The 10,430-nt window shown below is 58.0% G+C and overlaps 1 protein-coding gene across 2 annotated transcripts in view; it reads right to left on the bottom strand.

Annotated features, from left to right (window-relative positions):
- Positions 1-1,753: 1,753 nt before the first annotated feature.
- The window catches only part of SNPH (syntaphilin), a 38,549-nt gene continuing 29,872 nt past the window's right edge, over positions 1,754-10,430 (bottom strand). For both annotated transcript variants that reach the window (XM_058563036.1, XM_058563035.1), the window contains 2 exons: positions 7,559-7,708; positions 1,754-4,414 (listed from right to left, as the gene is read on the bottom strand). In XM_058563036.1, coding sequence (XP_058419019.1) covers positions 3,253-4,414; positions 7,559-7,708 — 1,312 coding nt within the window. In that variant the 3' untranslated portion in view covers positions 1,754-3,252. The remainder of the gene's footprint in view (positions 4,415-7,558; positions 7,709-10,430) is intronic.

Here is a 10,430-nt window from a genome sequence, read left to right as displayed (position 1 = left end):
AGGGTCTCGCTGTGTTTTCATGCTTTAATTCAGAACTGTCTGCTGCAGGTATGACCCTGTATGAACAAAAGGACAGAGGAGACGAAAGTGAAGACCCCGCCCCACCTCCCCCCTTCCCGTGTCCCCTGAATTCTCTGTCGAGGGGATGGCCGAATATGAGTGCACTGTGACTCGTGTGCACTGTCCCCCTAGATCAGAGAGGGGTCATAATTCACTGGGCAGAGGCCCCTCAGTAGGCCTTGGCCCCAGAACCTGGTTATTTGTCCACTCTGCCCCAAGGTGCTGTCAGACACCCCCGTGCTAGTGGCAACTGGGAAGCGTGTTCAGTGAGAAGCTAAGTTATACCCTTGGAGATATTTGGACTAAACTCCACTCAAGGCCAGCTCTCTGTGCAGAGTCCCAGCCCCCGCCTCGGATTCCTGCCTGAGCCTGGACCAGAGGAGCAGTAGGGCCCCTCTGGCCCGGGCCCTACAACTCAGGAGAAGCCACTTCCGGCCGCTGGGCTCCAAGGGACCAGCAGCTCCGGAAGGTGGTTCCTGGAAACATGGTCCTTAGGTCCTAATCGGCTCCGGCTGGAGGCTGGGGAGAGGGGAGCCCCAAAGATTTCCGCTCCAGAAGCCGAGGGTGGGAGGGAAGATCACAGCCCAACAGGAGGAGGTGTTAAGCAGGAAGGAAAAGGGGAGCTTGGAGGAGGAGCTCTTGACGGGTGCCCCGGTCCCTGGCCTCGCCCTGCAGCCCCACGTTCTGTGCCCTGCAGTCAGGGCCCGAAGCCTGAGCCCGCAGGCTGCCGCCTCCGCCACCTGCAGCCGCACCAGCAGCACTGCAGCTTTTGCATAGATGCAGATACTGAGCACACACATGGACACACGCAGGGGCTGGGTGGGGCTACCAGCCACCACAGTCCCCAGGTCTGGGGCGGTGAGCTGCCTCCTCCACTGACAAAAAGAAGCTTGTCGAAGGCCCCATCAGACCCCCCAAAAAGAAGACCCTCAACACTGTGGACTAGTGCCCCTTGACCCAGACGGGCAGGTCTCGGGCCGGAGCAGGAATAGAGGGTGGCCGCCGGCCCCACTTGCCTCATCTACAGGCGTCTGGTCCAAGCCCAGTCTAGCCCTTCACAAGTGCCTTCTCCAGCAGCAGGGACAGAGTGGACTACAGCCCCAGCCCTGACCATGTCCACCAAAACACAAGACACAACAGGGAGGCCACAGACAGCAAGACATGGACAGGAGCAGGGGGGATACGCAGCTTGACTAAATTCCAGTGGTGAAAAATATATAGATTTTATGTTGTCAAATATAGTCATATATTTATTTTCTCAGCAAAGCTTTGACTGTTTCTAAGGAGATGCTATGCAGCTCCGTGAGTACATGGCACAGGAGGCTGCGTCCGCGGCCAGTCCCCGCTTGGCTTTGGATTGGGCTGGTCCACTGCCACTCCATGTCACGACCTTAGTTCTGTGGGGCAGCCCAGCCAGGCCCCAGGAGTTCGGGTTTGGTTCAGCTGGGGCACGGGGTGCTCCACAAAGGATGGCTGGTCGGAGGCCCCGACCAAGGTGTGGGGAGCTTTGGAGGCACAAAGCACGTGGCAGAGGGGCTGTCGCCCCGATGGTTGGGCTGGCCTCCCACTCCCAGTGCATGCAGGTGTCGCCCTTCGAGTGGAGGGCACAGAGAGGAAGGGCAGAGCCCACGAGTCAGATAGCAGCTGTGGGAGCAGTGGGAGTGGGCAAGCAACCTTGGCAGAGAATCAGTGGCGTCAGTAAGACACAGGGTCCTGCCCACCCCTTCAATGTGCGGCCGAACTCTGAAGAGTGGGTGCGATGACCAGATGGGTGTGAGCCCTGCAGGGGAAGAGGAATGGGTTTACTTTGTAAAATAACAATGGAAATAAAATGTCAGCAGCTTTGCTGGGGGTCCCAGATGCCGTCCTGGGGAAGGAGGGGGACAGTGAGCCTTCCCAAGCCGACTGGGCTCGGGCTGGGAGCAGGAGGCTGCAGGGCTCCTGCCAGCCCCACCCCAGCCTGGGAAACATCCCAGGGCACCCCGCTTTGGCCTGAACAAACATCATGGCTTCAATACCCCATCTTGCCATTCATCCTCTCAGAAGTCCCCCCAGAGGCAGAGAGGCCTAAGATTTGGGATCCCTCACCCTGGAAAGCAAGCAGCCACCTCACAGGAGATCCTGGGATGCGTGAGAACCAGGCTCCCAAGTGAACATAGTGCAAAGCAGAAGTGGGTCCTGGGGCCCCCAGAGTAGCTTGCGGGGAGCTCTCCAGGGGCAGTCATGGCCTCTGGCTTTTCAAACCAGCTTAGGATTGCTGAGTCCGGCCCTGCCTCGCAGAGGCAAGGCCTCATCTCAGAAGGCTGGAGGAGCGCCACCCCCCGATCTGCCAGCCCCCGCCTCCTCTTCTCGTGCTGGCAGAGTATGCAGGTGGGAGCTGGGGCCCAGGCAAGCGTTCCTAGCCCAGCACCAAGCCCGTCTGGCTCAGCTCTCACAGGAGGAATTATCAGACACACCCAGAAGCACCAAGAGGAAACCAGATCGTGGGGAAGGTCTGGGACGAGCAGACAAGACACGGAACCCACACTGCCCTCTGCCACCTCTCGCCCATCATCGTCTTTCCTCAGGTCCATGGCCTTGACTGTGCTTCTGAATCCCAGAGTGGGGAGCAGCCCGAGGAGGCTGGAGCTCAAGCCCAGACCAAGTGGTTCCAGACCCTGTTCGGAGTCCGGGCCAGGTGCCCACACTTTGGGCTGCAGCTGCCTCCATCTGAGGAGATGGTACCTGCCCAGAAGCCTGGGCCGAGGGCAAGGGGTGGCTTGGGAGAGAGGGCCTGGAGTGAGCAGGGAACTGGACAGGACGTAGCGGGTGAGGGAGGCTCTGAAGGGCAACGCAGCCCAGCCTCCCTGGAACAACACACCAGAGACTTCCTGAGCAGGGGCTGCCCTGTGGGAAGGACCAGGTGGACAGGGGCCGGGCTGGGGGACTCACCACGTTCTCTCTCTGCCAGTTGTCCAATCAGCGGCCTCCCCGCCCTTGGTCTCTCTTCCCTTGTCTCCTGTCGAAGTGTTGGGATGCCATCCCCGAACCCCTACTCCCAGCCCCCTGACACTGTTAACACCCCGGAAAAAACACTTCCAAACCCAAAACTAAATAAATAAGATGATGCCCCACGGGAATGTGTGCGAGGGAGGACGGCACCCCTACAATCAGTGGTCAGGCCGCCCGGGCCGCTGGCCGGGCGGGGCCTCCTCAGAGCTGGGAGGCGCCGGCCTCGCTCAGGCTCTGCTGGCCCAGCGAGCGGCAGCTGATCCTGCGGATGGAGTGCAAGGCCACAGTGCAGCAGCCCCGCAGCAGGGAGCTGATGTTGTAGATGGGCTGGCCCTGGCGCCGCTGGGTGCGGCAGAGCCAGGCCACCGTGGGCACGGCCGGCACCACCACGGCCAGCAGATCCACGATGTAGTGGCGGCTCCAGTAGCTCTTGGGCTCCTTCTCGGCTGCGGCTGCTTCCTCCTCCTCTTCCACGGGGCACGCCACGCTCACCGATGGGTTGGGGTTGGCACCAGGCCGGTGTGGCGTCGGCCCTCGGGTGATGGGCTCCGGGGCATCAAGCTCGTCACCCACCGTCACCACCACTGCTGAGTCGGGGTCTCTGGGCCCCAGGGGGTGGGGATCCAGCTCCAGGCACCTGTCCCCTGACTCGGGGACTGTGCCACAGACCTGGGCCTTGGTCACTTTCTCCAGGATGGTGTCCAGGTCAGGCTGGTACTGCACGAAGTCCGTCTGGATGGCACGCTCCTGCATGCAGCTGGCCTGCACGCCGGCCTCCATGCCACACAGCAGCTTCTCGTAGGTGTTGCTGGCGGGGAAGCGGGGGCCCAGGCCAAAGGAGCTGTGCAGCGAGGCCTCCTCAGGGCCACAGTCCACCCCTGATGACAGCAGGCTGCTGCCCTCCAGCGCGTCCGTCCGGCTCAGGGTGTCATCGGTTGCCACGAAGCCACTGTCAGCCCCGTCCTCGGCGGAGGTGCCGGCGTGGTCGCCAGGGGGCCGGTCGCCGCAGACGGCTGGGTCGCTCAGCTTGGTGTAGGTGGAGCTGCGGGTGAGGGAGCGCGCGGGGGAGCCGCCCGCCGACTCCCCGTCCTCCTTGGCCAGGCCGTTCTGGGCCACCTCCATGCTGTGCAGCAGCGTCTCCAGCTTCTTGTTCTGGATGTTGATGTCCACGAAGTACTTCTGCAGCCCCTTGTCCTTGTCGATCAGGCTGTTCTTGACGGTGTCGATGACCTGCTTGAGCTGCTTGATCTCCTTGCGGGCCTCCTTCAAGGCCAGCTGTGCTTCCACCCGGTGGCACTCCTCCTCGATCCAGTCCTCCTGCATGCGCGACAGCTGCGTCTTCAGGTCATCGATCTCTGTGTCCCTGCGGGCAGAGGAGACACCCACGCTCACTGCCTGGCCTGTCACCACCACCAAGGACAGGCAAGGGGGGCTGTCACCACGGACAGAGGGCCTGTGCCGCCGCCGCTCAGAGCTAAAAACAGGAGGAAGGACTCAATGTCCTCCCTTTGTCTCTTTGTTCCCGAGGGGAGCGGTGGGGCAGGGGGGCCCGGGAAGGAGAGGCCTCCTCAGGGTTGCGGGGAAGAGATGGCGACAGGAAACCCACCGCATTCCCACCCCCGGGGCTGGGATGCAGACGACTGTCCACACTGAAATCTATGACCTACAGAAGAGACTAGACAATAACAATTCTCAATTTAAAAATGCTACTGCTATAAAAACCTAATACATCCGTTTTAAAATCTTAACATAAAACAACAAAAACTAAACCTAAAATCTCTGCTCTATAGAAGGGAATATGGCCTCCTACTAAAGCCGGCTGTGGAAATTTTAAATGGAGGGGTATTTGTCCAGAGAGCCCCGGGGAGAGGATGGACCACTTTGTTTTTATGAGAGAAATTACTGCCTTCAATGTTGGGGGGAAGCTGATAATTTCATATCTTCCCTCAAGTTGGGGGATGGGAAGAGGTGGATGAATCAGAGGAGAATGATGAAAACAGGGTGTCTCTGTTTCATCCATGCTAGATGTATCTATCCTAAATAGGAAAGGCTGAAAAGATGGATGGAAAAGACAGAGCTCCTCCTGAGAGGAGAGGTGAGTGCAGGCAGGGCAGACAGAAGACTCGTCCAGAAACCCTCAGTCTTTTTAAATCCCTGAGTCACAGATGAATCTGGGAGGGCACAGGGGAGGGAGGCAAGTTAGAAAAACAAGCCATCAAGGCCAGAGGTAAACTCAGGGCAAGACTGGACAGGACGGACTATAAGCAGGGAGAAAGGAGGAAAATCATTCAGGAGACTGAAGATGCTGCCCCGGGTGTCCCTCGTCCTGCACATTCTTAGTGACATGGCCCACACACAGCCACTCAGCCCAAACCCTGCGTTCCCATAAATACAATCCACAAATGGCATGACTGTCACTTTGGGGCTTATATGCCAGGCAGAGTGACCATCCCAGATCAAGCACCCCGTACTTTTCAGTCAGATTGGAAATTCAGTTCAGGAAATGGGCCCAGGAACCTCATGCCACAATATGCTGAAGAGGCCGCAGTGGCCACGAAGGTCAGCCATGGCATCATCTGGAAGGGGATGGACTGCCCAACAGGACACAGCTGAGGGATGGCAGTGGGGTGGCCCCAGGGACCAGAGCTGCTCAGAGCGGCAATAACAGACATGCCAACAGGTATGGGGGATACCTGTTCTTCACTTCTCCTGCCTCATGGTGGGGGCTCTCCTGCCTCTCTCCCTGCTCCTCACTGATGCCGAGCCCTGGGAGGAAGCATGAGTTTGGAACAAGGAGCTGGGCACGCCCAGCTCGGCTGCTCCCGCCCCATCTCCTTGGAGCCAGCAGGCCCCCAGGGAGCTATGGCTTCCAGCCCTGTCCAGGTCTCAGTGGGCTGCAGGACACGACATTTGAGCTGGGTCTTGAAGGATGTTTGTCAAGGCAGCAAGATGGGGGAAAGGGCATCTCAGGAAGTGAGGACCCAGCATACGAAGGCACAGAGTGTAGATGCATCTCTGAGGAGCAGGCAGGCTCCTCCCCTGTGGGGATGGCGGTATCAAAGGGAATGTCCAGAGAGTGTGTGCAGTGTGACCACACGGCCAGTAAAGACCTGCCACAGGTTCCTGCGAGAGTGACAGGCTGGCAGAGAGTGGCCAGGGAGTTGAGGTGTGGGCGAATCCACGACAGGGCACCCGCCCAAACCACACAGGCAGACGGTCGGCTCCGAGCCGCCGGGCCAGCCCTCGAAAGGAAGCTGGGAGACGGGCCGTCTGCTTCCTGAGGACTTTAGTGCAAATGGCCAAGCAGACCCAGGGCACCTCCAAGAAGATGGAAAATAAAACTAGACATCCCAGCTCTACAGACTAGGAGCCTCACAGAATGCCACCTGCAGCCTTCCGCAGTTCAAAACCACAACAAATTCAAACTGGATTGGCTACTTGGCAGGGCGCTGGTCAAGGAAGATGTGGCCACGGATACTGAATGCTTCCATTTATAGGCAACGTCCAGAGAACAGACACGTCCATAGAGACAGAAGGATTAGTGGTTGCCAGGGACCGGGGTGGCTGAGGCATCACTGCTACTGGGAACGGGGTTTCTTTGTGGGGGGATGAAAATGTTCTAGAATCAGATACTGGTGAGGGTTGCTCAATTCTGTGAATAGAATAAAAATTATCAAATTGTGCGGTATGTGAATTACATCTCAATAAAGCTGCTATATATAAAAAAAATAGAAAAGATAGGAAGACGTGGCCGTGGAGGCCTGCCTGACCTCCAGTGCCCTGCACAGCACCTTGTCCAGCTCACAGTCGGCTGCGTATTTGAATGAGCCTGGAGAAGATGGTCAAGATGATGAAGAGATCAGAGGGCAGCCCTGAAGCTTCGACCATGAAGACAAAGCCGCCAGCCTGGAAAGGCAGAGGCTGGGAGGGTCAGGATTGGTCCTCAGGTCTGGAGAATGCACTCAGACAGGCCTGCGGGGGCTCCTGGGGGACCCCTGGGTGGGGAAGGAGCTCAGAGAAAGGTTCCCCATGATTGGACACCATCTGTAAGTAGATGAGGGGGAAGGCTTCTGGGGCCTGAACTGCGGGCCAAGAGCCCCCAGTGACTCCCTGGGAGGAAGCAAAGGAGGACCAAAGACTTTGTCCCCACAGAGAAGGTAAGCCAGGAAGAATGCCCTGTGCTCCTTCCCCCAAGTGGAAAGGAGCCAGCAGGTAAGGGGCTGCCAGGCTAAAACGGGAGGGCACTGCGGAGGGGAGGTCCGAAGGCCCTCACTGGGACGTGCTCTGGGCCTGGCCCCAAGCAGCCATCCTGCGTAGTCAAGGACAGCCACTGAGGGGAGGACAGGGATGGGCTGGGGCTCGAGAAGTGGGCTCAAATGGGGCTTTGCTGGAAGGCGCCTGCAGCCCCTCCTTCCTCCTCGAGAGGCCCCAGGTCCTGGTTCCTCTGAATGAGGAGATAGCGGTGTGTCCCAGGGCTTCCCAGGGCCGTCCCTGGCCGCCCGCTCACCGGTCCTGGAGCCGGTCCTGCGTGTCCTTCAGCCGGGCCTTCAGGTGCCGGATGCACACCTCCTTCTGCTGCAGTGGCGTCAGGTACTGCTCTGGGGTGGGCGGCTTGATGCCATGGTTGTCGCTGCACAGCGTGTACTTCATGGAGCGCCTGCAAGGGGACGCTCGTCAGCGGGGAGAGAGGAAGGGGTTGGCCAGGCACAGGCCCTGCGCCTCCAGGGAGCAAGGGGACGCCAGCCTAAGAGTCCTGGTCCCACAGCCACCAGAGGGTTCCAGGCCAGGCCTCCCCCACAGGGCCTGTGTGGGCACAAGAACACTAGCCCTTCTGGAAGGCAGGTTTTACCACAGGTCTTCTGCATGAGGACCACAGCATCAGGGTGGGGAGCTCAGTGCTCCTCCAGCCAGGGTGGGAGACATATTACAGAGCACGTGCACAAGCCTGGCACCATGCCAAGCACTCCACTGACACTGCCTCTGTCAATCCAGTCCCAGTGGTACATCCCAGTCTCAGGCGTCCAGTCTCCCAAACCAGAGACGGAGTTTGGGGACTGGTAGGTGGGAGAGGCCACCCTCTCCCCGTAATTCTCCCAGGGCTTGCATGGGGGGTCTGCATGGTGACAAGGACTCTCCCCTGTGCAGGAGGAAGCACCCCCCAGAGCTGAGAGCCCTCACACCCTGGTCTGCAGAACCACGACGGGGAACAGGGAGGGCAGACACGTGTGTGCAGGCACAGCTGTCTCCATACACACTCTGACGTCCTCCTCGCCCGTCCCAACGTACACGTGGGCTTGCACCACATGCACACACACTTACTTGGAGTGCACATCTGAGTACACTGATTCCCGGTCCATTCGTGCCTGCACGCCCACATACGTGTACACACACCAGTGCCCGCACATCCCCACCATCTTGCTGCCGCCCTCAGGGGCAGTCACAAGTACTAGGACACCAGCCCATGCACACTGTTCACACAAACACACGCAGACCCTTTCCATCTGCGTGTACACATGGGCACTCTGGGGGCGCACGTGAGCACATTGTGTGAACACTCACTGGCTCTGGGCATCGATGCACTAACAGCTGCACCCTGAGGTGGCGGCAGGCTGTACGTGCACTGCTCCCGGCAGCCACATGCTCTCCAGCACCGGGTGGCACAGGCATGCACGTGTGGTGAGCACGCCCTGGTCCCGTCCCACCAGTGCGAGGAGGAAGAATTCCCACTCAGTGGAGGAGGGAGGGCCAAGGCTTTCAGCCAGCTCCACCCACAGACCACAGCCTGGCCTCCTCAACTCCCAGCTTCCTGCCTATGGGCTATTCTGTTCATAAAAGAACCCCTGAGATCTTGGCTTAAAAACCTGGGCACGTCCTCACACAACTTGGCAGAGGCATTGTTGCCACCCAACTCTGCTCCTTTAGGGGATGGGGACCCCCAGGTCTAGGGAGGGGCAATGACATTTTACGGGCCTGGAAAAGACAGGCCCTGGTGAGGCCCCTTTGCAGAAGCACCCAAGTAGGAGGCAGTATTAAAAGTGTTGTGAAAGCTGTCTCAAGTTTATTGTGGAAAACGTATTTGTAAATTGTAAACTGTTGAAGAGAAAGTGGCAACAGAAGTGGAGAGAAAGAGAAATGATTCTCTTCTACTTATCGCCTCCCAGTCCCCGTGTTCAACTCAAGTCAAGTCACAGGCAGGCCTGTTTTCCATGAGGCAAGGGGCAGAGGAGTGGCGTGGGTTGGAGCTTAGGGATTCCTACACAATCCTTTCAACAGAGAAGCCAGCCAGCGAGGGTGTGGACCTCAGATCACCCTGAAGCCCCAGCACTAGTCCTGCAGACACTCTGTACCCTGCCAGGACTTCGGCAGAGGGGCACCGACCTGCGGTCAGTAAGAAGAGGTCTTTTCCCCTTGCCTGGAGGTGGACGAACTAGGACTGGCTAAACTAGTAAGAGTTGAGGATTAGAGAGAAGTAACTATTTTAACTTTTTCTCTTTGCTTTCATGAGTGTTTCTTCCCAATATAACACTTAACACTCATACATTTTTTGTCACTAGCTGTATCTTTGTTGGAAAAAATATATATATATCTATATAAATAATAAGAAAAATACACTATAGTTCATGTCTCTCAACTATTCCTGCCTTGGAAGGCCTGGCTATCTGCAGTGAGGCCACAGCTGAGGCCCCAGTGCCGACCTGGCAGCAGCACCTCTTATGGTGGGCAAGAAGAAGACCCTTCCATGGAAGCGGTTCTCCGCCTCAGGGTTGGGACTGCCCCCGAGGGCGGCAGTTATGACATGCATTACAAAAATCTGCTAGTAATGAAAAAGTATTAAAGTCGCCAATTATACACTTTTCAAAGCATAAGTCAATGCATCAGTCTCACTCACGCCCCCAGGTTCTGGGGTGGAGTTACGGCCAGGAGGCTGGGGTATGCTCCCGCACACGCATGTCACCCATCATGCGTGTCTTGGTGGAAAACTCTGAGAGCTGCTGCCTCAGCGTGATCTGACATCACATCATACACCTGACACGCTCCCTGCTGGAAGGGGCAAGACGGGCCTCCCCAGGAGGTGCTCTGCGCCGGGGAGCTACAGGCCAGTCTCCGGGCCTCTCCCGCCTACACTCTCGAGTCTTAATGATGGCAGTTATGATACAGGCCACCTGCAGTATACAGCAGGGCACAGATATCAACTCCCCGAAGCTTCTGGGTTGTCGCTCCATTTTACAGATAAGGGAATGGAGACTCAGACGGGAAGTGACTGAACTCCAAGCCCACATACCCCTACCTCCACTTGTATTTCAGTGCTGGGGAAACAGAGTGGGGTACCACCATTACAGCTCTTACTTCCCAGTCTTTGAGGACCCTCGGCTCCCCTT

The sequence above is a fragment of the Diceros bicornis genome, chromosome 19, assembly GCF_020826845.1.
Source record: "Diceros bicornis minor isolate mBicDic1 chromosome 19, mDicBic1.mat.cur, whole genome shotgun sequence".
Classification (NCBI taxonomy): domain Eukaryota; kingdom Metazoa; phylum Chordata; class Mammalia; order Perissodactyla; family Rhinocerotidae; genus Diceros; species Diceros bicornis.
Note: the sequence above shows the minus strand (reverse complement) of the source record. Positions and strands in the feature narration are given on the sequence as shown.